Source organism: Dromaius novaehollandiae, chromosome 16 (genome assembly GCF_036370855.1).
Source record: "Dromaius novaehollandiae isolate bDroNov1 chromosome 16, bDroNov1.hap1, whole genome shotgun sequence".
Classification (NCBI taxonomy): Eukaryota; Metazoa; Chordata; class Aves; order Casuariiformes; family Dromaiidae; genus Dromaius; species Dromaius novaehollandiae.
Window position 1 is genome coordinate 18,642,691 of NC_088113.1, and position 26,511 is coordinate 18,669,201.

The window sequence follows — 26,511 nt, forward strand, 5'->3', positions numbered from 1 at the left end:
TTCCAGTTCCTGGAAGTCCTATTATTTTTAGACAGAATGGATTATTTTAAAGAGACTTTTGGGATCATATCCTAGCTAGAGTAGCAACCGTTTTTTCCTTCCCTGTTCTGTATATTGACTTCACTTAAGTCTTGCTTCCCATAAGCACAAGAGAGCTGATTTGCCCACTCTATTATTCAGAGGTTTGATTAGGGTTTCTGGACTTTTTAAAATTTTATTTTGCTCAGTGATTTTTTTCTGAACAGCAGCACACATGGGTCCCACACCTCAGGATAAATCCAGCTTTTTATTTAAATGAATTCATTCTCATTTAAAAGAAGCCAGCAGGGCAGAGCGCACAGTGCTCATTTGGGGTTTGCAGGAGAACAGTGGCCATGTGTTCGCCGGCTGCCTTGACTCCAGCTTTAAGGTGAAGTTTCTGTGTAAATAATCACTGCGGCACCTTGGGGTTTCACAATGGCCCTTCTGTGCTAGGCTCCAGGCAGGTTTCAAAAAGCCTCTCAGTCGGGAGGACCGCGAATCTGGAAGGGTAAAACAGGCGGGTTATTGTGGAGCCGCAGGGTCCTGCCTGCGCTCAGAGCATCGCTGCGGTGAGAAATGTGTGTTCGGAGGGGACGTGGCCCCCGCGCCGGCCAGCCCCTTACGCAGCGAGCTGCTCCGAGCAAAGGGAAGGAAAATCTGACGCTTAATGCAAAGGAACTCGCAGTAAAAATATCTAGGTTTTATTCCTGGCTGTGAAGTTAAGTGCATTTACTCTTAAATGTCATTGCTGTTTCTCAGCTCCCCAGTTCATTAACAGCTTTCCCCAGGAAAACGTGCTGTCGTGAGCTCAGGTAGCCCCGGAGACTTTCCGCCTCCCCAAATGCAACCGGCACTTAGCCTAACTTCCATATAGCCTGTACCATCCCGCTGGTGGAAGCGGCAGCCGCCTGCAGCCTTAGTCCTCCATGCAGGCAGCGGTGATGGCTGAGCCGGGAAACAGCCTTGCAATTTTCCGCCCTTTCTGCTTGGCACAAGGTTTGGCCTGGGGAGAGGCAGAAACCTCGGAGCACGTCTCTATAGCTTAAGGAAACAGCCTTTCTTGCTGGGGGCGATGACACCCGCTGTGGGCTGGATGGAGAGCACGACCGAGCCGGTTTGCATCACAGACAGGATGGCACGCCGTCCTGACTTAAATAAAGATAGTAACAGCAAATGCAGGATCAATACAACCCTATCGTCCCGGCTGCCTCTAACCCTTCACGCTCCCCTGAAATCAATTGTGGCTGGGTTTTTTTTTTTTTACTTTGCAAAAAATGATTCCTACCAGCCTGAGTTAACAGGTACTGGCATGTTTTTTCACAGTCCTCAGACTGGCTGTGTCCAGGAATATAAACCAGCATATCAAGAAGTTTATTGTTCTTGCATGAAGAATGTGTGAGTTTAGCGCAGTGGACCATAAGATACAGAACATCATTGAGATTATATAGAAACCATCTTGCTGTTGATGTGGGATATTGGGGAGAAGGTGAATTTGACAGTTATTGCTGATGGAGGTGGCAATGGGCAAACATTTTTTCTGAGGATTTTTATTATATATTATATATTTATTATTAATAAATTCCTGGGAATTCTGAATGCCGCAAGTCTGGGGTAACGTCTCTAGCAGTGATTCTTTGCTACATGCTGGCATATGCTAGATGCCCAGGGAAAAATGTTAATTATGATTAGCTGGTAGAGTGGCAAAGACATGAGGATGGCCAGTGAATGTGGAACTGGTTGGTCTCAGGGCCCTTAAATTCTTGTCGCTCTTTCCCACTGCTAAGAATTATTACTGTGGCAAATCACAGAGTTTTGAATCAAAATATTTAGGGCTAAGTTTTTCTCTAAGAGAGCGTTACCCATAAGTCTTTGGTGACTGACCTTTATTTTATTGCCATAAACTGCTATGGAGCATTGGAACTTCATGAAGTTGGAAGTATAAATCTAGATGACAATAAAATAGTCAGAAAATAATATATTGTATTTGCCATTAGTACACATAAAATGGGAGTTATAAATGGTCTATTCATTCTTGTATTTCTACCTCCCACTGTCTGTTTTGCAGAGAACTTTTTTTTCTTTAAGAGAAATCTCTTTCTTTTTTTCCATTTATTCAGTGCCTGTCTAGAGCAGAATGACATGCCCACACTGCATGAGTTTGTCCTCCGTTAACACTGTTCTGCTGAGCCACCTCTAGGTCTAGGTATTAAAAAATGGTCAGTTTGGAGATGCCAGACCGATGAATGTGCCGTAGAAATCTGTTCAAAGGGTAAAGTGGTTGAATTTGCCCTACAGATTCTGCACTAGAGAAGCAAGTCTCGGGTTTCCTAGCTAACTCTAAATACCCAGGAAAACTGACAGTCCAAGGGGGCCTTGAAAAACCATCCTGACTTTTTGCCCTTGTGGTACAAAAACATTCTCGTCCATTTTATACCATGAGTAAATTGAATCCACTTTTCCCATCATCAGGTGTGAAAGGGAGAGATCAATCGCCCACCAGTCTCATCCTGGACCTTGTCCTGTAATTTGTGGATTTGTAAAATTGCTGTTTCAGGCTTGATATCGAGATGACAAAAATGAAAAATAGATGGGCAGAAGGAAAAAAGGGTTTCTGCCCCTGCGATGTCTGGAAAAAGAAGGCTTTTGTGAAACTGGTTTTAAAAAGGCAAGAAAAAAGAGGATTAAATGCACAGAAGTCATTTTAGTTTTATTTAGGGGCTAGGGCAGAAGATGGCCAGTTCCCGGTGGGAAGTGCTGCTCCTGCAGCCACCCTGCGCTGTAGCTGGCACGACGTGTGGTCGGAGAAACTCTCCTGCACCGCACAAGCCAGCAACTTCAGAGTGCCACAAAACTAACAAGAAGGCTTAAAATCTCTTCTTATTTCTAAGGAATGGGAATGAGACTTGGTCCCTCCTCCTTGATGTTTAGGAGGCTAATTTCCACCCTCTGCCGTTGGAGGGAATATCCGGCCACACCAGGAGTTTACAGGAAAATAACAGTTTGAGCTCACTTGCTTTCTTTTGCTTATTCTCAGGGTCCTACCGGTGTCACTGGTCCCAAAGGTAACCAGGTAAGCGAAGCTGATCTTCCTTCTAAGATAATTTCATGTTGTGATCAACGTTCAACTGTACTTTAGCCACAGCCTGCTTTTCCCTCCCTTAAAATGAAAGTGGAGCAGATACCAACAAAACACTTTTTGTTTCAGTTTTACCTGTGTTGATGAGAGAGACATATAAAAACGCTGTGATAAAAAAGCTAGACTTTGTGCTGTTTATTTTGTAACCATGAGGCATGAAGTATGTAAGCTCCTCGGAGCAGCATTCATTCCCCGAGTAAGTTTAGAAGCACAGCGTTTCACTGGGGCTATTCAAGTGACTAATGAAGAGGCTTCATCCTAGCCACAAAGCTTAGCAGACTAATAGACTAATTTAATCTTTTAATTTTTGCTGCTTAACTTCCATATTTGGATTAATCTCAGTGATGAGTGAGCCAATTTTCATTAAATATATAACTTATGCTAACAAATGACTGTTTTTTTGCAGAAAATGGAGTGCTTTTCCAGCAAGCGTTGCTGGTTTTGCTTGCAGATTTCAGTTGCTGCATTTTGTTGCTAAGGGAAAGATCAATCTAGCCTCCACTTGTCTTGAAATAACTTCCTCTCTAGAGCCGTATGGTCACCATAACAATGTTCATTATCTGCTCTAATTGCTGTGTAATGTGCAAGCTCTGCTGCTTCGGCATAAGATCGGGAAATGCTGCATGCAGCAGCCCGTGGCGGCAGCGTGCAATGAATCGTGTCGCTCCCAGCGATGCTCAAATTGCATGTGTCTCTGTTGGCTTGGGGAAAGGCGATCGACAAATTGATGCTCCTTGTTGCCGCTAGTAAAAGTCACGTCACCGGAGCTTTAGCCACCCTCACGTTAGGGGCTGAGACTGAGCTGCTGCCAAGCCTCTCCCCAGACCATGCGCAGAGAGAGGGTCCTCACCAGAAGGTGATGGATCATGTCTGTTTAAGGATGGGATGAAGCAGCTCTGGAAAGGACTCTGTGCTGAGGACAAAGCTGCACTGGACATTGAATATTTAGCAGCCATTGCAAACCCACCTTTTCTGTGAGTCCCAGAGCTGGGGAACCTGGAAGATATAGATTCTCTGGAAGAAACTTGTAAAAAGTGCCATTCCAGACACTTCATGTCAGAGGCTGAGTGGGGCTGGGTAAACTGCTCCCCCTGAGGAGTGCTTGTTAAGGAGCCTCCGCCTGCCTGCGGGTGTCTGTGGTGATTGACTCTCGTCTCTATGAATCTGGCTTTTCATCCTGCATCTAAGTACCAGCCTGCCGCAAAGGGCACCTAGGCCTTGTGCGAGCTGCCTTCCACCGCGGGTTCCACTGTCAGCGGGGGAGCAGCTACTGTGGAGTTCGGCTTTGGGAAGAGAGACCTTCCTTTTGCAGGAGGAGCTGTATGAGCTGCTAGGTGTGCCTGTCTCCCTTAGAAGCTGAGGCTTCAATACATGAGGTGTTAATGGTGGTGTCTCACTTCCAGGGCATTGCTGGAGCAGATGGCCTCCCAGGTGACAAAGGAGAACTGGTAGGTGTCCTTAAATTCAGTAGAACTGACTCCTCACATAGATGGGCCTAGAACCAAGAATCAAGAACGAATGTGGCCAGTCAGAATTAACCATGCGAGAGCTCCAAGGGCCATCGTTATGCTGCTGGTTGTGAAAAGGCATCCCAAGCCTTCCATCCACCGTGTTCACTGTGTCCATTAGCTCTCCTCTTGTCTTTAGGAAGCCCTGAATAGCCAGCGGCATATCACCACAGAGCTGTCATTTTGCTCCGCAGAGCAGCAGGGCACAGGGAACACTTGTGTTCCTGGAGAGGCGGGGGAATCGGGTTGGGTCTAGACCATCTCAAAATGTAGCCAGGTTGCCCATGCCTGCATTCAGCATTGGTTCATACCACAAGCCTCTTATCAAAAAGTGCTCTGGCCTGTTGTGTGGTCTCTAACATCCAGTTACCATTCCTGGCACCTTTACTAGAAAAGCCCAATAGGTGCTAGGTACGTGTCTTCCCTGCTTCCCAAAGTTTAGCAAGTAGAAGATTTGATTCAGATGTGCACTTTTAATGGCTCATTTTTTCATATTTTCCTTTTATTTCCCATAGGGTCCCTTTGGTCCTCCTGGCCAAAAAGGAGAGGTATGTGTCAGACACCGCAGGCTCATGCCCTGAAAGGTTTGGGAGTAACATGCTTACTGCATCTCTCGATGAGGTATCTCCATAAACTACATCGTGGCATCATTTCCTAGAAGCATGTTTTCCTCACAGCCATGCTATAAAACCTGTGACAATGAGGATTCTTTGTGGCATTCGTATGGTTCAAACTAGTTTTGATAATTTTGTTGCAGCACAGACATAGACTCTAATTATCATGACCTTCATGTCAAACCACCCATGTAGTGTAAGAAACACATGTGGTCAGCCAGCTCAATTAGGGAAACAGGAAGAAAAGCTTAATTAATCCCCTTAAGAAAATAATGGACCATATCTTCCTTTTTAATCTTTTTTTTTTTCCTTTTCTTTTAATTCATTACAGCCAGGAAAAAGAGGAGAGCTTGGTCCTAAAGGTGCCCAAGGACCTAATGGGACTACTGGTGTACCAGGGATTCCTGGACATCCAGGGCCCATGGGCTTCCAGGGCGAGCAAGGTGTCCCCGGCATCACAGGAAAACCTGGCCCTCCTGTAAGTATTATCTGCTTTTGGGGCACAGTCAAGGAGTCGCTAAAGTGAATAGATAAATCGTGGATTTTGGATGCAGATTAAAAGCATAAGGTTTTGTCCTGTGTTTTAGCAGACAAAAAGGTAAACGCACACGCAGCTAACAGTCCTTCAGCAGTAGTTTACCAGTGCAACAAGATCAATGCAGTTTGCAGGCTTCAGAGTTAAAAGCAAATCCTCCAAATTCATACCTTGGAGAATTAATCTTCTCTCACAGTGATATACTAATAGATTTTCTGCATTCATTAGAACGGGCTGCGTTAAGTCACTGTTGTCATTAGAAAAGTGAGTTAGACTAAATTGGTCATTTAAAAATAAAACTCCTATTCACTACTCCAAATGTTAGGTATCTATCTTTGTCCAGAGCTAATGTTTCATCATTCAGGAAAGGCCAAATAACCTTTAAAATTAAAGATTAAATATCTGGCCTCAAACATTAAAATTAATCCCTGCTATTAAGGTCAAGCTATCATGAGGGGGTGTGGGGGGCGGCAGCAGCTCATCCTCATGAGGGACCTTATGCTTCTCAGAACTGAGCTGCTGGAAATGAGTTTTGAGCCCCGAAGTTTCTGTCAGGGAAATCAATATGTGGGTTTGTACAAAATCAGCTACAAATCAATAATGTGGATTTGTACAAGGCAGGATTATTTTGTTAATTGCAGGGCAAAGAGGCCAGTGAACAACATATAAGAGAACTCTGTGGGGAAATGATAAATGGTGAGTATTACTGGGAGAAAACTGACTTTAATTACCAAATTTAGCTGAAGATATGGAGATCCTGAATATAAGATGGCCCCGATATTTTTTATTTCTCTATTTTAATAGGGAAAAATATGTTGACCTTTAATGTAAGGCAGTTATTCAACAGGTCATCTTGTTGTCTGGGACAGTCTTCATTTTTCTAAATTGATTATTTTAAAATCATTTGTCATGGTAACATGCCAAATATACTGAGAGCAGCTTTGATACAACTATCATACGAGCATGCTGGCAAGCACTGGATTGTGGGAGCATCTCCCCTAACCTTTGTCATTCTGAACTCCAGCCCCCATCTTCTCCCCCATTCTCCCAGCTCTTCTCTCCCCTCTGCCACACACTTGGAGCAGGACTCCAAGCTCCCAAGAAACGTTCCTATTTCTTTGATGCTACTGTTGTGCATTTAGAGGTTACGTTCACCACTTGGGATGAAGTTAAACTCTGAAAGCTTGTTTCAGGAAACTTGTTTCAATAATTTAAGTATCGTTCTCCAGAACATTTAAAATCTTTTAATTGGTTTAGGAAGCAGGAAATATCAGTGGCTTAAAAAACCTACAGATTGCTGACCAAAATCTCCATCTGTGTCTAGAGATTTATTATTTAAAAAAGAATAGAAAAAATACGGATGAGCTGGCATGACAGATTCTGTAATGTTTAGTTTCCTTCTGCTAGGAGCGGTAAGCGTGTAGGAGTGGCAGAGAGGAAGAATTCTGCCTAAGCATGCAGCTCGCCTGTATTGTTCAGCTGCTCCCTCAATTAACCACACTTGGTGGCAGATGACAAAAAGCCAAGGAAAGGATGAAAATGCTGGCTGTGCAGTTTTACATTTAATGTTTTTTTTCAGATCAAATTGCACAGTTAGCTGCTAATCTGAGAAAGCCGTTGTCTCCTGGAATGACGGGTCGCCCTGGCCCAGCTGGTCCCCCGGGGCCTCCTGGAACAATGGGAAGCGTTGGGCATCCTGGTGCTCGTGGTCCCCCTGGATACCGGGGGCCAACAGGAGAACTTGGCGATCCGGGTCCCAGAGGTGAGACTAAACAAGTGTTTCCCAGAAATGTCCTCAGCATTTTGAGTTCCTTCTGACCTTTTCCCTTCCTGTGCTCTGATCTGGCAGCAGTATGCAACTTGTTGTTGAAATTCTCTATTTACATTAAAGGTGATGCTGGTGAAAAGGGAGATAAAGGACCAGTTGGTCAAGGTATTGATGGGCCTGATGGAGATCAAGGACTTCAAGGTAAGGCTGTGCAACACTTAATAATCCACAACTAAATTAAAGGCTCTTAATTAGAGGGACAGCTCTGCATATTGTTGGCAGTATATTACATTTAATTTCTCCCTACAAGTATTATGCTGGGGTTCTTTTCCTCTGGGTGGCGTGTTCCAACACATGGGGGACAGCAGGTGCGTACAGCTTGAACAGTGCAACTTCATTAGCACATCCCCTCTTTGTACCTCTCCCATTTCGTCCTAATTCTTTTAGAGAAAAGGCTGCTGGGGACAGCAGGACTCTGTCTTGGCTCCTGCCGACTAATGGCTGTGAAAGATCAGGAACTCTTCTAGATCTGAAAGTCAGAACCCCTCTTAATTGCTCCCAATTAGTTGTCAGTGTCAGGAGGTTACTGTATTCAGTGATACTGTATATACAGTAATTAGATAATGAACAAGTAGTACTTTAGTTCATTTAAAGGTGTGTAACACCTAGGGAGCTCTGGCTCCAGATTAAGACAAAGGAATCATGCCTGTTGCCCCTGACTATTTCCTGCACGCTGTGTCCTGATGGACACTTGTCTTTTTGATGCTGGCAACAACACAGACTACCAGCTATATTCCTTCAAAATTAACTTAATATTTCTGGATCAAACAAGACAGGGTCTGCAGAGGAATCAGGGACCAGACCTTGTTTGTCAGAAACTAACCCAGCAACTTGTGTAATGATTTTGAGAGTACAGCAGTGTTACTGCTCTGCATCTGGACACAATCCCAGTTCCTGAGGTCATGAATCCTTTATCAGAGGATACCATTTATCTAAATTAATGAGTATCTATTAGAAACTCTGAAAGAATATTCTTTATTTTGCTTACCCATTAAAACAGTTTTCTAATTGAGATTACATCTGCACAATGAATATGTTACAGGCACCAAGAGCAGGTTCTCCATCCATATAATTTCAGAAAAACAGAATACTTATTATACCTAGTTGTCCCATATTTCTCCATTAAAATAAGTGCATTAATCCATAAACATGTTTTCTTTTTCCAAAGCTTGTAAAAAGATGCTACTTTGCACATATTAAGATATTGAAAGCATCTGTCCTACTCATGAAATATAAGCAGATCAACAGCAGCTGCAATACTTCACTTATGAATAAACAGGATCAGGCACTTCTTTTTATCATAATTAAGATAGGAATGCAGGTTTATGGACTACCTGATACACCTGTCCCTCAGACGGACGGATCTTATTTTACAGGATTTAAGGAAGTTTCAGTAGCTTGCACCAAAGTTATTCTTGTTATAGAATTGAGAGTTTTGTGAATTATGTTTGGCTTGTGAAGGAAAAAAGAAATTCAAAAATAGTAACTTGTGTCTGTCCTAAGCAGAAATTATTTTTGCTAATAAACAAAACGTACATTTCAACATGAGTAAATTTCTGAAATTAAACACAGGTGTAAAGGAAGCTCCGTATTTGTAATGTCAAGGGGATGTTCTACATCATCGTTCTTTCTGCTCTTCTACCCCTATTCAGAGTCTTAATTACTACTAGACTTTGGGAGGCAGAATGAATTGAAAGAGCTAAGCCCCTCTGCCTCAGTCTTGGACCACTAAGGAGCAAGCTGGGGGCCAGGGAGGAGAGACAGGCATGAGCACTCTTACAGGCACTCTGAGCAAGCCGTAAGCTCATTCCTCTAATACATCCCTTGAGCACACTGCTCGGGGACCGTGCAAAATAATTCTGGTTACAAATTAACTACTGTTATTCATGGAGTGATATACTAACTGAGGTAGTACAAAGATGGAGAACCCCCCTCTAGAATGGTCAGCAGACCTCAGATATATACAGTAACAAATATGTAACACCAAACATGTGCCTATACCAAGGTAATTCTAGTGAATCCAAAGGTACTCTAATAAATCCAATGCACATACTCCAAATCTATGCTAAATTTATTGAACACCTTGTATTCAATGGGCCATAATAAGTCTGATGTATAGACATTCAAAGTATTTTAACAACTTTGAAAATAATAATTTTTTTCTTTTTAAAATAAAGAAGGAAGGAAGATAATATTTCATGAAATCTTTTTCCCCTTCTTGTTTAGGACCACCTGGTGTACCTGGAATAACTAAAAATGGTCGGGATGGTGCTCAAGGTGAACCCGGTCTTCCAGGGGATCCTGGTACTCCTGGTACTATTGGGGCTCAGGGAACTCCAGGAATATGTGACACATCAGCTTGCATGGGAGCTGTTGGAGCATCAACTTCCAAAAAATCATAAAACAACATTATAAGAAGTGGAAAAGTGACTGAATATTTAAGCAAACAGTGCATTGTAAGAAAACAGAGAGAATCCTCCTAGTGATAAATGGACAGATGTTCCTTCTATTAAAATGAATTAAGTGGAGACTTTGACATAGTAATTCAGTTCTATGAAAAAAAAAGCATCAGACAAAAACTTTTATTAAAAGATGCTTTGTGAGTATTTTCTCCTCCCCCTAATTATTTTCCAGAATCTTTACTGCTAAACAGTCTCACCTTCCCTTTCTCCCTTTGTTGAAGAGACCTGCAAGAGGAAGCATTGTTCCTTTTTACCATCATCTCCCTAACTCTGCTAAAGATCATGGCTATTCTGTACAAGCGTTTGAGCCAATTGAATTCCTTGGTACTGTTCCCACTGACTTCAGTTACGCAGGTTCATGCACTAAAGTCCAAATTGTTAAGTTATCTGGGCTCTCAAATGCTATTTACATCAATGGAAATTAGGCATTTAAATATCCAGTGTTTTTAAGACAATGGCCTAAGTGAAGATCATGTGTATTTCCTGTCTACTCTCGATTTTCTGATTGCACCTCAAATATTTGAGACTAGTAAATAGTAAACCTCTTGCAATCAGATTCTGCAAAAGATGTAATGTATATATTTTAAGTTGCAGGGGAGGATTTTTGTATAGTTCCATATAATAATAAAGGAAATTAAGTAACAGCATTCTCATGACCTCTACTGAAGCTATTTGCACAGTGATTGTGAATGAAACCCCAAATAAGAAGGGATACTCTTCTAAAGACCAGCCAAAAAAACCTGTATGAACTGTTGTAAAAATAAAAGGAGATTTTTTTTAACCTTTTCTTTGTGATGCTGTAAGTGTCATTATACACATCAATGCTTTGATGAACTCCATTTACCTGAACTGTTTTTACTAGGATTGTTTGGAAATAAATTGCTGCAAAATTGTGAATATCCGTGATTTAAAACAGTATTTATTTTGGAGACATTTTTGTACTTTAAAACCTGTTAGCATCATCTATTTAAAAAAAAAATTAATAAAGCCACTCTCAGTTCACAAACTATTCTATTTCTGTCCTAAATGCTGAAGTTTATGAACAATTGAGCCATATTAATCTTTAAACATGAAAATAGTTTGTGCATTTAAATAATCTACTGTTTACAATATGCCACTTTTGGACTAAAGTAACAATACAAGAAACTGTTGGACAGTTGTGAGATAAACATTAAAAATAGTACTGTACTTTAAAAACAATGCTAACAGCATTGTATTACTCTTGGGGGGAATGTGTTAAAATATGCCTATCAGTACAATTTAGAAACTATGCACTTATTCAATTAACTAATACAACTTTTAATGGAAAAAATGGACATTATAATGGTACTTTTGCTTTCTTTTTACACTTAAAGAATGTATTTGCATCTAGTCATTAAAGGACTGGTTGATATTCTACAACAATCCGTAACTGTACCACGCCATATTAAAAAAAACAAAACAAAACACAAAAACACAATGCAGAACCGTAAACAGAAAAAGAGAAGATGTTTGCTAACTAAAGGGGGAAAATACTCAGTAGGTGTTGTGACGTTTTCTTACTGCCTCTGGTCCCTAAGCCCCTTTATCAGAGAACTGACTGGTGCTGTTGGTAGTTAATTTTCATTTCCATTTTGAATAAAGAATGTTTTCATTAATGCTCTATTTATGTATTTCTACACATTGTATTTTGCAAGACAGTCCTGGAGCCTATCATATTAATCACATGAGATGAAGCCCAGCACATAAACACAGAAAAAAAGAAAGTACATTGGACCCCTGTTAGTTATCCATACTTTTCAAGCAATTCAAGGTGGTCAGTTCAGACTACTTGATCTCCATAGCCATGCGTATTTTCCTGCGCTGGACATGCTACAAATGAGTCTGATTTTGTTATTTTTAGTCTCCTGCCTGTTTTACCACAGAACACAGTCTCAAATTCCTAAAAATCAAAATACAAAAATGATTATGTTTAATGTAGATATTTATGCAAGATAGTGTTTTTCAAGACACTAGTGAAATGAAAACATACATTACACCTTTAACAGGAAGTGATGGGGCCATACAAGCATCTCTGCAAGCAAGTTTTCTATACACACACCATCCGCTCTCTTAAGATAATTAGCAGAGCCAGAATTACTCCTGGGCTGCAAATACAGATGTGGTGGCATGGGAACTGCTTATAGGGCATGTAGCCCTCTACTACTCTCACAGGCTTTGAGATTGTGAGGGTAATGCAGGTGTGAATTAAAAAAAAATTTTTTTAAAGGAATGTTCAATGTTACGTTGGTCCTTTATAAAGTAAATAGCATCCAGCAAAAGCCTTGCGTGTGCTTTTAGCTATGTTCTGATGGATTTAGAATAGTTCACATTTTTATCAAGAACAAAAATGAAGTTAGATTTAAAACCTTTTTCAGAGAGTCTCCATGTCTTTCATGAATATACTTCAGAAATGCAGTTGTCCATTGTAAAGTTGTTGCCTTATCAGTGTCAGCAGTACAGAATGGAACCAGAAGATTCAGTTCATCACAACAAATCCGAATTCTGCGCCTACAAAAAAAAAAAAAAACAAAGGTTATCACCCTGATGGGAGAGAAGAAAGGAAAAAAGAAGAGGGGGGAAAAAAAAAGAAAAAAAAAAAGAAAAAAAAGACTACTCACATGTGCTACCAGTCATGGCCTTTGGGGGACTTTTCTTTATCTTTTATTAGCTACAAACTTCATGTTTGTGTATTAGCCATGTTATATGCGAGTTATCTTTATAGATTTGTTAAACATTTTGAATTATCTCCTCTTTTTCTCACAGAGTAAAAAATAACAAAAAGCCCACCATCCATTTTTTTCCTCTAACACTTCATCCCCTGCACTGCTTTTTCTTATAAGTAAAACAAAGTATGTCAAATTTACCTTTTACTCTGGATAATGCTGGCAGTATTACAGTATCAGTATTTTAGGCTTCAAAAACTTTGTCCTGCAGCTCCACATAGAAATTTACCTTCTGTCTCTCTCCATGCGGTTATGCCTTTCCCTTCGCTGAGAGATTCCTTCCTGGGTCCCACCTTGTACCTGTACACTTGAATTTGACTGGGCTGACTGCCAAGGACCCTGTGCAGATGCAGTACTTTGGGTATCACGCATATTTTGAATTTCACTAAGAGGTTTTCGATCTACATTTGTATCCAGTGGGCTTATTCGGCTGCGACTTCTCTTATTTATTGCTTGCTTGCATAAGGCGTCTTCTTTGTAAAATAAAGAGGAAAAGAAGAACCTTTTTTATAACCCTTCTATTATTGTTGTAATTCTGATCAAATATTGATCACTTAAAATTTATTTTTTGTCATTTTACTTATGTGGAATAATCTTTGAAGCTTTATTTCCATCCTAGATTGACTCTTATAGCAACATACGTCATTAGGAAGCCCTAATCCTAATGCACTGCTTTCTGATGAAAATTCACCTTGTTTCTATTTTCTTGGGGAACTTATTGAGCTATGCCTCCTGTAATAAACATTTGAGGAAGTCCTTTAAATGTTCTCAAGTTTGATATCAACTGGATCTGCTATACCAACTTTTGGGTCAAAAAGTGTGGACAGAATTCAATTACTTAGACAAGGCCCAAATTTTCAAAGGTACTTTGCAGCCTCAGGTTTTCTCATTTCAAGCTAGCAGCGCTTAACAATTTTGAAAGTAAAGCTAAATTTTGTGTTGAACATTTTTTTGAGAAATCTAGTCCCATATTACCTATAGCATGTCTCAGACATAGTGACATCTCATATGAGTCAGTAAAATCATATTCATTACAGAAAACACACAAATTATTCAGAAAAAAATGCAGATTTGAAAATGAAGGGCACAGAAAGCAAAGTGAAAAGAAGCTAAATGGTTTACCTCCAACTTTAATCCAAACTTGCTCAGGCAAAGCTTTACTCCTAGCACCTACTGTCTGTTTCGTGGATTCAATTTCCTGATGATAACAGAAAGAGAATGTTCTTGGTAACCCAAGGTCTTGATGTTTGGCAGCTTCTAAAATAGTGCACGATGTTCCAGAGGTCTGTGAAAAACAAAAAAGAAAATACTTAGAGGATTTTATATATACATACACACAGAAAGAAGAGATTATTTTGATATTCAGGTGAACTTCTTAAGTCCATGATTCAATGTATTGTGTCAGAACAAATGCCAATTATTTCTGCATCCCAGTCTTGGGATTTTTAACAGCATTTTCTGACATTTCCTGAGTGCCATGCTATTATTCTTGCTGCACAGGTTATTTTGAGTGGGGAAGAAAAAAAAGCTTTTTTTCATCAAAATGAGTTAGAAGAAAAGGAACCAGAAAATTGTCCTTGCTAAGCATTTCCTTCTTGTCTTGTACAGATGAAGGTTATACACACACAGACTCAAGAAAAAAGATATCTTCCTAGTAAGACATCTAAAGTATTACTGATCATGTTACCTGGATGCACATTATTACAAAAAATGTAACTGCCACGCAGTTGGTTGGAGTAAGTACTTTTGATGGTCTTAAAGATTAACGTAAGAATAAACAAATTACATCACTGTAAATCATTCTTATCATGCCTATTCAAACTAATCAAAAACCAAAAAGCATTCAAACATTTTCACACAAACCTCTAGAATTATGTTACACCTAAAAGGTGTAAGTTAACATTGTCAGCATTGGAAATTAGCGTGGTTGTTAATGGCGCTGACACCTGGAATACGCAGAGGTAGAAGACACCACTCGGGACCAAGGTCATTAGATGTTTATCACCGTGAAATCCCCGAACCGCAAGGGAAACGCCCCAGGCACCTTGCGGGAAAGCGACTGGGCTATCCCAGGCACCACAGAGCATCGGCCCATGGTGAGGTTCAGGGGGGCGAGGGCTTAAGGCAAACTAATAGGCTACAATATGGGGTACTGTGCATGCACTGCAGATAACAAGGGAAGCGATAATTCTTTAGGAGTATGTGAGTCCAAATTGACTCCTATGTGGCACAAGTCTAAGGGTCGTGACCTGCCCTCCCTCACGGATTCTGCACACTAAGTGTTTTGCAGCTGGAATAGCTCCTGTCTCCTCACCCATCCTCCACCGTTTACCCACTACAACGGTATAACTAGCAAAGGAAATAGTACCTACCTGTATTTGTGAAGGATTAGCACTTCCAGTACTAGAACATGCGTTCATAGTAAATAATGGATATGTGAACTGTAAAGCAGTAGTTGCAGCTGCAGCCTTACTTTTCACTAATGTAGCACACTTACTCTGGTGCTGGTGAAGAGGAACACCCACCAGTTCTGATGGCTGCCGGATCAATGTTACTAAACTTAAAAAAATCAAAAAAACAAAAAACACACACACACATGCAAGATTGACTACTTGAAAATGAGGAAGGCAGAAAAATATACAGGTACACACACATCTAGTAACTATCATCAAGAAAAAAACCCTTCATTTACTATAAATACAAATCATTATTATCGGCTAGCACCTACTTCGGTGACAAAATAAGATCAGCTGAGGAAAGTATTCTGTACAGTAACATTTCTGCTTTATACTCCAGTAAAATGTTTTGTCAGCACACTAATACAGTTACAGGGCCAGATTCTAAAACAGGAGTTTTGCAGGAAGATTTTCCCATAGCCAGGCCTCCAAACTACATCGTTAATCAATTTCTAATACTTTGTTATGATCTAAAATCTACCTTGCTTTTAGCAAGTAACATGTTAAAACTAGGCAATGTTCTTCTCTCACCTTTACCACTTTATTTTTGATAACAATGGCAATGTAAATAAAGTAATTCATTTTGTATCTATTTTGTAACTATTTTTATTTATGCATTATACAGATAGGCCTAATCTGAGGTTAACAGAGTTGCAGCTGTGTTTTACTGGCACAGTTTAAAAAGCCCAACTCCTCATTTTGCATAGAAGAAACAGCACTGCTCATAGGTTTAACTCAGCAAATCAATTTTGAGCTATATGAACATACATAGCTTAACAATATAAACTAAAATTAATTCCAACACACTTGTTAAGAGTTACAGCAGATTCTTGGGGTTCTTGGCATCTGGGGTTTTCTGTCTGGATGCTGTTGAATCTGTCTTCCAGTCGAACTCTGACTGCAGACTTAGCTCTAGACTCTGGTGCCGGTGCTGAACTGTCAGCAAGGACGTTTTCTTTATTCGTCCCAACAACATTGTCACCGTGTTTAACTCTTACTAAACTGCGTCCTGGGACTTCTACAGAGCTACTGTTAGGCGTTTTATCTGTTTGGTTCAGAGGGAGACTGGATTCACTAAGTAACATCATTCTGAGCTCCTGAAAGTCAATATGGCCCATGCACGGGTTTGAACTGAGCAAACTGCTGTCAGACGGTACTCCTGACTGACAGATCACTGGGTAAAGTGACTGGTTCCCAGCGCTGTTTGACGAATACCCATCTTGACTGGTGTTCAGCGAGGCCTGGTGCAAAGGGGGATCTGCAGAATTACCAGCTGAGAAGAAAGCAGAATTGAGCCTAGCTTCCACTTCACCTTCGCTAGCTTGTGCCTCCATATGGGAATAAAGTATGTGCTGCAGCTGGGTGTACTCTATTTCCGTCATCTCCACCAGGCTGAGGTCTGTGGTGGTGAAGCTAAGATTTTGCTCACCAAAGGAGACGTCACTCGAGCCTCCAGGTCCAACAGCAAGCGGAGCAGGATCGGCAGCACTAGCTGTGCTTGGAGGGACGGAGGGCTGAGCTTCCTCCGGGGCTGATCCCGACATGACTAAAGCAATCCTAATCAGTTACCAACGTATCTTTCAACAGCAAACTGCAAAACATGTAAAAGTTATCTCTAACATCCATTAAAAAAAAAAAAAGGAAGTTGCACCTAATACTGACTCCGTAACTGCAACACCACAAGGAAACCAGGTGGGGAAGGGGCTCCTCACAGAGCGGGACCGCTCGGCCTAGCCGCCGGCTCCTCCGGCCCCTCTGTGCCCGGGCGAAATCCTCCCCCGCCGGCGCCGGCTGCTCGCAGGACACCGGAGCATCGACCACCTGCCAACGCCAGGCCTCCGGGCGGGGCGGGGCGGGGCCCCCTCAGGGCCCCCCGGGCCGCGAGGGCTGACAGAAGCCGCGGGGCGCCGCCCGTCCCTCAGCCCAGCAGCGGGCTCCGCCGCCCGCGGGGTGACGGCCGCTTCCCTCCACCCGCCCCGGCGCTGCGGGGACGGGGGGAGGCGGCTCCCTCCGCTCGCCTCGCCTCGCCTCGCCTCGCCTCGCCGCCGGGCAGCGGCCAAACGCCGGCGGCACCCCGCGGGCAGCGGGAGCGGGGCCAGGGGGGCGCGCGCCGCCGCCGCCCGCAACCGCCGCGAGGCCGCTGTGCGCAACCGCCGCCCGCCGCGCCCACGTGACCGCCGCGCGCATGCGCCGAGCGGCCTGCGCCAGCCGCCCTGCGCCGCGGCGACCGCGGCTTCTCGCCTCAGGTGCCCCCCCCGCCCCCCGGCCCGGCCCGGTCGCCGCCGACGGCCGCCGCCGGGCTCGGGGTGGGCTTCCTCGGCGTGGTTTTGGGTTTACCGTTTCCCTCCGTTTGGGGCTGTGGCAAACCAGCGCAGCGGGGCGACAGGAGAGGCTGCTTCAGCGTGGCACCGCCGCGCCCTCACCCATGGGCACAGCGGGGGTTTCGCTGACGCAGGGCTTACGACTTTGTCAGCACACGGGCTTTTTGCTTGTGGGACCAAGTTTTATGTCCGTAAGGTTATTTTAGGAGTGCGGCAGTAGAGCTCAGCAGGGCCCAGCTGTCCAGGAGCACAAGGCGTGTTGATTTTCAAGGCGGGGTGGGCTAAGTCAGTCCTAGTGTTGTTAAAAAAAAAAAAAAAAACCAAAACAACTCCGTTGGGACTCAGAGATCTTGGAGGGCGAGTAATCCTCTGTCCATGTTGTTCTGTTTTCTGAACTTAAGCTACTGCTCAGTACTCTCACCTTCTAATTGGCACTAGTGGGTGATAGCACGGACAGTATAAGGGAGGCTTGGAGGGAAAATTGTAAGAGAAAAAAAAAATGTAACACTTCCACCTTGTTTCCTTGTTCCAGGATATACTCGTCTCCCTGCTTTATTTCCAGCAAGAATTGTGCTCCGAAGCAGGAGCGTTTTTCCCAGTGTCCTGTACACAGGTTCAATGGGGATAGCGTAAGAATCCATTGCCCTGGATTTTCTGTAATTTGATCATCTAACTTTACAATAAACACTTCAGTAGTTCACCAGTGTGTAGAAAAGTTCCAGTTTTCTCCATCGCAAGTTTTGCTCGCAGACATCATGTGAATGCGTCCACAGTGAGTCGTTCTCCACATGACGAGCATCTAACGCCTGCGAGCAGTGCGCTTGTACATTCTGTCTCTATTATGTATCTACTCGTGGTTGTGCTTTTCAGTATTAAAAACAGATGCCTAGTATGGGAGCCAGATTATAGAAACAAGCCAGAAACAAGGCACAAAAATAATATTCTAATTTTTAAAAGGAACAAACCAAAAAAAAGCCAACTTTCCAAAATCTTTACTCCCTTCAGGAAGTTCAAAAATCAGTTTTCTTGACCTCATTCCTTTAATGAGGTAAGCACTCAGTAAAGGTAAAATATGCCAGTGTTCTCCATGCTGAACTGTACCGTATCACATGAAGTATAGCCAAAGTCTGAAAGTTACATTTGTGACTTCCCTTGAGAAAAAAAAGCAGAAATTTTAAAAGCAGTTTTGTGCATGTTGGACTTTATGTGCACTTTTTCCCTCCACAGTCTCCTTTAGTATGTATGAATTTTGTATATTACAGTCTTTTATAGATACACTATTCTTTGTATTGTTCTAGACGTTTCAGAGGCATTTACGTAAGAATTTAGCAAAATACACTTTCAAAAGCTAATTTAGCTAAGTATACACAAAGGTCAAAATAGTTGTTTCATGCTAATCAAAAGTTTGATTAAAGCTATAGAATCCCTTATTTTCCCTTTCTTGCAATGAATAATAATAATAACTCAGTACCATTTTTAGTCTCTGTGACTAGTTAAATTGTTACGCTCATTTCAGTCTAGATTTTGATGTCCACTGCAGTGCAGAACATAGGAACCTTGCTGCAAAATCCAAGTGCAGCTCATAAATCATATAAAGCTGTGGTTAAGAAATAAAACAGCAGTATTTGTGTATACAATATAGTGTCTGTCTGCATGCAATTGAATTTTCTGCTGTTAGATCTGTAGGAGAATGCATTTACTGTTCCTAGATCTGTGAACAGATTCCCAAAACTGATACGTGGTAATGGAATAGTTGGTATCAATGTCCTCAAAACATCACCTTTCCTTAAACAATTAGGAAACAAAATCTGCATACCATCAGTTTCTTGTTGTGACTCCTCTGTGACTTGTTGAGAAGTAACAGTGATATTTAGAAAATAATATACAGATACAAATTTAAGAAAAAGACAATAGTACTCTGTAGATGTTTATTCTACTTACAGTAACAAAAACCTGTGAAGTCCCATATTTTAATGTACAGTGATATATTCTGCCATATAAAATACAATTTACAGAAATTTCTATCAAGTAAACCTAAACAAACACACTCGATTTTTGCATACTTTTATGTATGTCTTTAAATTAGAAACATCTTATTAAAAAAAAAAAATCTTACACCATAGTAGATGTTTGTATTTAATATCACCTCTCTGCATTTTAATGTTTTGTTTACAGGTTCAGAATACAGATCATCATTTCAACCAGCAAATCCTTGATGTGTAAGGACTTCGAAGATGCACCAGTATAAACTGTAAAATCTGTAGTGACATACATGGCATAAATGCTACTTGTAATGTAGACTTCAAGATGCAAATGTTTATAGGAATCTAATTTTACATTTGCAAAACTATTTTATAAAAATAACAAAATATTTACCCAACTGTTAATTTACATGGTCAAATAAATTAGCAGGGTTTTCTTTATTTCAGACTTTAGAATTACGTACTTGAAGAATACATGAAAAGTAGCAGTGTACTGTATTTCACAGTGAAAACTTCCCCTCTTGAATCACAACATTTAGCATTACCACTCTTTCAAGTTTTATGCAGTTACACCTTTTTCAGTGGACAGTTTTATATACACCATCAGCATAAGTAGGGTCTGACAAAAACCAGTGACACGTTTGTTTTCAGGAGCAAAACACTTTTAGACTGGAAAGTACAAGAAAAATGGAGAAATTTCTTAAGTTTCTGGCAACATTCTGGGAAAAAAAAAGATCCAACTAAATCAGTATAACCAAGTTAGAGATGTAATGGCCTATTTAACCACCTTATTTTTCTTTCCTTTGATACACTAATTCATTTATAGTCTTTAACTCTTTGCCAATAAATGTTTGATGTTTTTAAAAGTTGCTGGTTATAAAGGTGCTACTTTTATATGCTCTTTAATTATAGTTTTGTAAAAATGCAACATTTAAAACTCATCAGCCTCGTGAAAAAACTAAGTAGGACTTGTTTCTTGGTTGTACACTTAACAGATGGATTCCAAAACACAAAATACCTGTATATAAAAAGGAAGATAGTGCACTTTAAGCTTATAACATTCCATTTTCAAATTCTCCGTCAGTTACAAATAATTAATAACACTGTTCTTGTGCAGCCTTGTCCTAAATACACACGACCCATCCATTGTAAAATAAACAAGACGGCAATATTGGACTCCTTTTATAAAGTGTGTGCTGTAGGAACAACTTTGACACCAAAATATCACATAAATGAGATGTAAAGGTATGGCTCCTAAGGTCTTGATTAAATTCTCTTATAAAATTACAATTCAAGTTACTGGAAAACATAACTTTATAATCTTAAAAAGCAATATGCTCTTCTTAGACTTTTTCCATTTCTGTATTGTAAATGGAAATTTTAAGATAAAGATGCAAGTAGAAAAAACAAAGTTTCAGAACAGGTAACGCTGTGAATTTTTTTTGTAAGAAAAACATTATGCACAAAATGCAGCAAGTGAAAGTCCAGTATGTTCTTGCCTTTTATCTATTTGAACATTTTCATTCAGTTGTTCAAAAACTGCTAATTTGTCAGTCCATTTTGTAAGGCTAGTATTACAACAGCATTTTTGTAAAGGTGAGAATATACAGTATACACAAAAGACCCCGAGTCAGTTCTTGTTATGTAATGTAAATTATTTATGGAAAATAACTTCGAAGTATTTCTATGACTGATTAGTGGAAGATGAAGCTTCTGTTTCTGTTGGTTTTTGACCTTCCTTCTGTGTTTCTGGCTTCATCTCTTTACCAGTTTCCCTACTTTTACTCCGATCCTTGCGATCTTTACCTCTCTCTCTCTCACGATCTCGATCTCTCTCTCGTTCTCTTTCTTTCTCCCTGCTTCGATCGCGGTCCCTGTCTTTATCTCTGTCACGATCTCTGTCTCTGCTTCTTGATCTGTCTCTATCACGTCTTCTGTAGGATTCTCTCTCTCTGGTTCTTGCTCTCTCTCGGTCTCTGTTTCTTTCCCATTCTTTAGCCCGCTCTGAATCTTTTTCCCTGTCTTTGTTCTGGTTTCTGTCTCTGTTTTTATCCCACTCTTTGTCTCTGTGTCTCTCCCAGTCCCTTTCCCTGTCTCTATTCCAGTTTCTCCCACGGTCCCTTTCCCAAGGTCTGCCGTGTTCTCGATCCCTTCGTCTCTCCTCAAAGGATCTACCTTGTCGATTATCTGCTTGCTGAGGCTCTGACTGATCTAAAACCTTGTCTTTATTTCCTCCCTCATATCTCTCTCTCTGTCTCCCTTCAAATGTCTGGCCTCTAAACTCAAGATTTTTGCCTTCTCGGAAATCAGATGCTGACCACTGTGCTTCTGACTCAGGTCCTTGTCCAGACATATTGGAAAGAGATGCAGATGGTCCAGCTTCCTCCCACATCTCTTTTCTGTGTGGTGGTGGATGACTTGGAAGGTCCAGGAGTGGTCTTGGGGTTGGCTTCATACCTTGTGATGACTGACCTTGGAAGTGAAATCTAGAAGGGGGAGGCTCATTTTGTTCTGGAAACAGTGCAGGTGTGGCTCCTCTTGGTCCTCCAAACTGAAGCGGTGCTGGACCTCTCTGGTTGGCAAATCTGGGCGGTGGACTCCCTCTCCGTTCCTCAAATGGCTGTGGCAAAAGTCCCCTCGGGCCTGGTATGTGATTTGTAGCTGGACCTCTTTGCCCTTCAAACTGATTTGGGTGAGGCCCTCTTGGTCCCCCAAAATGACCAGGGGGTGGGCCTCTTGGCCCTCCAAATTGAGGGCCTCCTCTCTGTCCTTTAAACTGAGCTGGTGGCGGTCTTCTTTGACCTCCAAACGGAAAAGGCGAAGGTCCTCTATTTCCCATAAACTGAGGGGGCTCCGGTCCCTCAAACTGTCCTGAAGGCCTAATCATTTCATTATATTGGGAATCTGGGAATTCCCTTTGTTCCATGTGAGGTTCCCTATGATCTTCAAACTGAGATGGTGACATTCCTCTTGGAACGCCATGATAAGAAGCGGAGGGGCCCCTGTTCTCACCAAAAAGAGATGGTGGTCCATGCTGCGTGGAAAATAAGGAAGGAATGGGTCCCTTTTGACCTCCAAATCTGCCAGGTGGAGGTCCTCTTTGCCCATCGTTATTTGGAGAACCATGCTCTTCTGAGAACTGTGGTGCTGGTCCTCTAAAATTAGGTCCATGAGGTCCTACAGGTGCATTGAGCATCAGTGGTGGTGGAGGCCCTCCTTTCTGCCCCGACAAAGAAAATGGAGGCCCAACTCTGTTTTCTTCAAAGTGCTGTGGGAGAGATCCTCTTTCTCCCTCACTTTGAACAGCTGCAGATTCAGTTTGTTCTACAAATTGATGAGACTGAGGGTTTCTTTGTTCTTCATATTGCACTGATGAAAGACCCCTCTCTGGTTCAAAGTGACCGGTTGCCTTTTCCTGAGAAGTAAATACTGTATTTGAAAAAGAATCCCTGCCTATTACTTCCTTCGATTCATTTGACCATGATACTTTATGCATATCTTGCAAAGACTGGCTGTCATTTGATGTGGAGAAATTAGGCTGAAAAGATGTACTTGGAGGTGTTGGAAGCAGTACTTTACGTAAAGGTTTGGATGTAGAAGGTTCTCCAGAAGCTGTTTGACTCACATTTTCCAAATTAACTTGAGCAGTGTTTTCAAATTTGCTGTTAGATGCCTCTTTCTGAGACACTATAGAAGCTTTTTCACTTGAAACCCAATTATCACCACTATAACCTGACTGAGTAGTAGAAATTAAAGTTTTATCTTCCTTACCAAGTGGAGTCTGCAAAGCATTTGGGAAACTTGCTGGAGGAATTTCTCTTGTGGATATCTCATTCTGTACCAACTGTGGCTTTATTCGAGAATCAATATTGTCATTAGTCTCTGTTGCCATTCTTCTAGCTTGCCGAGGATCTCTGTTTTGTCTTGGGTCACAGCCCTGGTTTAAAACTTGTGCTTGCTGATTTAAAGATGGAGGTAAATCTACTTTTTGTGTAGTTTGCTGGTTCTGATGGAATAATTCAGTCTTTGTTAGGGAAGATTTTGGTGGTGGTGACATTAAAGCATCAGACACTGAAAAATGTGCCATTGAAACACCAACAGCCGCTCTTTGTTGTCTGAGGGCTTCTTCTTGTTCCTCTAGCTGTCTTTTCTGTTCTTCTATTTGTTTGTTTAATTCTTCCAACATTTTTTGCTGTTCTACCAAGGATGAAGTTGTGGATATATCAGCCACATACGAAGCAGATGTTTCTGAAGAACTGCTTTTAGTGTCTGCGTACATTTTATTAGGTAAATCATCAACAGTAACTTTTGCTTCTTCCAAGATAGTTTCATCCTCTGGATCATAGGCCTCATCTTCTAGTTCTGCTGTATTACATGGCTTTTCCACATCATATAGTTTCTCGCTTTCACCAGTCTGTGTTTCAAAAGCTTTCTCCGGATCATATTCTTCTTCAGGATCATATGGTCTGTCATCCTCCTCCTCTTCTATAGCTCTGTCTTTTGACATCTGTCCGAACTGTTGTACAATGGGATCTAACAGAGGAACGGCTGACATTCCTTCATCAACAGCAACTTGAGCTTCCTGATTTGAAGACTGGACAGTTTCAGAATCTTTAGCAAGAGGCTCAAAAGATTTCTTTTTTCCAAAAAGCGTCTGTAGGATGTGTTCAAGAGGCGTGGCAGTTTTTGAGGATGAAGAATTTGTAGCGGTAACACTTGCAGAAGCAGTAGTTGAAGCTGGTGGTGTTCCAGTAGTTGTGGTTCCAGTTTTAATCGAGGATAGTATTTTTAATACTGAAGATGTAACTGCTGGGGTTTCTGGAATGGGAAGTGGAGGTGGAGGTGGAGGAGATCCAGGCGGTGTTGTACTTACAGTTGAATCTCCAGAATAAAGCGTGTATTTTGGAGTTTTCTTTTCTTGCAAAGAAGATAGTGGCCCTTTAGAGAACAGCGATGTTTCAGTTTCCTCTTGTGTTTGACTTCTGCTTCGCTTTTCTTCTATCTTTTCTGTCTCCAAGACAGTAGTAGCAGGACGTTTCCCTTTTTGACAGATAACTAATCCAAGAATTAAATTTGGACGAGATGACTCAAGACCTGAAAGGGAACACAAAGACTGTATGTGTAAAAAAATATTTTTTATTTTTGCTTTCAGTAGAAACTCCTTATTATACAACGGCAGCTACAAAAATCATAAAGATAACAATCTTTCTAAGTTGCATTAGGTAACCTATTGGCAATTTTCATTAGTCCATAAACATATTTCTCTAAAGAAGTGTTTTAACTCTTCCCTGAATATTTTTAATAAAACATTGCAATAATAGGTGCAATTATTAAATAGTGACTTTGCAAATATCTCTAACAATTCAAATCAAAAAGTTTTTATATTTTTTGTATTATTACATCCTTTTCATTTCCCTCCCCTCAGAAAAATCGTATCTTAACTTTCAAATAGTCTGCAGATATGTGATATACACAGAGATATTAAAAAGTAAGAAAATCTGGGGAGGCAATCTAACTTTCTATAGGGTAAGTCAAAATTTAAGAACCAAAAATAAAAAAAGCAGCACACTGACACATCCATCTAATACTATTTGGGAAAAAAATCACTTTTCTGTTGCAAATCGAGCATACAGCTTTGCTAAACTTTAACTGTATTTCTATTATAATTTGTGCTGTTAGACTATGTCGACATTTATATAGGTCTATACATACTTTGCCTATCTATAAATTAATCAAATAACAGTAAACGCTATAAAGAGAGTCTCAGACAAAATGTGTTTGGAAACAGTATTAAAACTTGTAACACACAATGATTTTTTTTTTCCCCAGTTAGGCATCATTTTAAAAAAAGAAGCAGGAAAACTGGTGACTCACTTAACATACCAAACAAGCAAATAAGAACTTAAGGAGATACGAGTTCAGCATATGTGAAAGGGGAATCTGGGTGTATTTGCTTTCTCTTCAAGAAAAGGGTTAGTTCGGTATGGAACTGGCATAAAGAGGGAAAGGTGATTTTTAACCCTTGTTTTAGGATTCAGTCTTAAACATGGTGCTGTAAGGCCTTTGGATAAATAAGAAACACTATGAATAGAATCACTCCTTTGTGAAAGTTTCAGACTCGAATCCTTGGAGAAGTATATCTAAAAACAACAGGAAGGTTTCCAGTAAAGGGAAAAATAACCTTCAAAGGGCTTAGGTCTATTTCATGGTGTTGTATTTCTTCCTCTTATGTGCACAATTCCCACTGGTAAGTGTAGAAGATAATCATGTCCAGAACAAAGGGCAGGGGAAGAAATCCATTTACAAACAGCTGGCAGGAAATACAGAATTTCTTTACAAAGAGAGGGTTTTTTTTAACTTCTGCATTTAGTGACTTCTGAAAGGTTCTCATTTAGGGGGACCTCATTATTTGCATCCAGCTAGGAAGCAGTAATATAAAAACATAAACAACATGTAAAGTAACATAAATATTCCCTGTGTTAAAATGGCAAGGCAATGATTCTGAAATCTACACTGTTTCTTCTATTCATAATCCTGTAAGTAAGTTTTACAAGTATATTATGCTTATTTATGTATATCTGCATTACTAAATCAAACCAACTACCATTAAGTAAAAATTTTAAGATATCTAATTATTAGCACCAAAAACTTCTTGATACCAGCAAAAAAACCCTAAAACCCATAGTAGCAGATATATTCCATTAGTGAATCACATTTACAGCTATATTACTTTGCTCATAACTACAAGAAAGTGTAAGGGGATTCTTAGATTTGCCATCTAATGGGAAAATTGTCAGCTTTTTCCTTAATTTGGTATAATAAACTTCACCTTTTCTAATTTCTTTTGGTTACTAACTTTACACTGAGAAGTCAGTAGAAGAATTTAGCATATTTTTAAGTTAAA

At 40.9% G+C, this 26,511-nt stretch overlaps 3 protein-coding genes across 6 annotated transcripts in view; 1 reads left to right on the top strand and 2 right to left on the bottom strand.

Annotated features, from left to right (window-relative positions):
• COL9A3 (collagen type IX alpha 3 chain) overlaps positions 1–10,885 on the top strand; it is a 49,186-nt gene extending 38,301 nt beyond the window's left edge. Inside the window, exons 27-34 of the mRNA XM_064521613.1 lie at positions 3,056–3,091; positions 4,561–4,605; positions 5,181–5,213; positions 5,611–5,757; positions 6,456–6,510; positions 7,394–7,576; positions 7,706–7,783; positions 9,869–10,885. Coding sequence (XP_064377683.1) covers positions 3,056–3,091; positions 4,561–4,605; positions 5,181–5,213; positions 5,611–5,757; positions 6,456–6,510; positions 7,394–7,576; positions 7,706–7,783; positions 9,869–10,044 — 753 coding nt within the window. The 3' untranslated portion in view covers positions 10,045–10,885. The remainder of the gene's footprint in view (positions 1–3,055; positions 3,092–4,560; positions 4,606–5,180; positions 5,214–5,610; positions 5,758–6,455; positions 6,511–7,393; positions 7,577–7,705; positions 7,784–9,868) is intronic.
• On the bottom strand, positions 9,963–17,466 carry TCFL5 (transcription factor like 5). 3 transcript variants are annotated; one of them, XM_026092848.2, is made up of 7 exons: positions 16,112–17,466; positions 15,221–15,407; positions 13,971–14,133; positions 13,078–13,321; positions 12,492–12,633; positions 11,880–12,025; positions 9,963–10,027 (listed from the first exon to the last, which is right to left on the bottom strand). In XM_026092848.2, the coding sequence occupies exons 1-6, from the start codon at positions 16,846–16,848 to the stop codon at positions 11,906–11,908; spliced, it is 1,593 nt and encodes a 530-aa protein (XP_025948633.2). In that variant the 5' UTR covers positions 16,849–17,466; the 3' UTR covers positions 9,963–10,027; positions 11,880–11,905. The 3 variants fall into 3 exon arrangements, with proteins under 3 accessions (XP_025948633.2, XP_025948634.2, XP_064377687.1); XM_026092849.2 differs by lacking the exon at positions 9,963–10,027 and having other exon boundaries at positions 11,004–12,025; positions 13,078–13,318; XM_064521617.1 differs by lacking the exon at positions 9,963–10,027 and having other exon boundaries at positions 11,004–12,025.
• A 2,073-nt stretch (positions 17,467–19,539) lies between these two features.
• The window catches only part of DIDO1 (death inducer-obliterator 1), a 58,849-nt gene continuing 51,877 nt past the window's right edge, over positions 19,540–26,511 (bottom strand). For both annotated transcript variants that reach the window (XM_026092841.2, XM_026092842.2), the window contains one exon: positions 19,540–24,701. In XM_026092841.2, the coding sequence (XP_025948626.2) occupies positions 21,292–24,701 (3,410 nt within the window). In that variant the 3' untranslated portion in view covers positions 19,540–21,291. The remainder of the gene's footprint in view (positions 24,702–26,511) is intronic.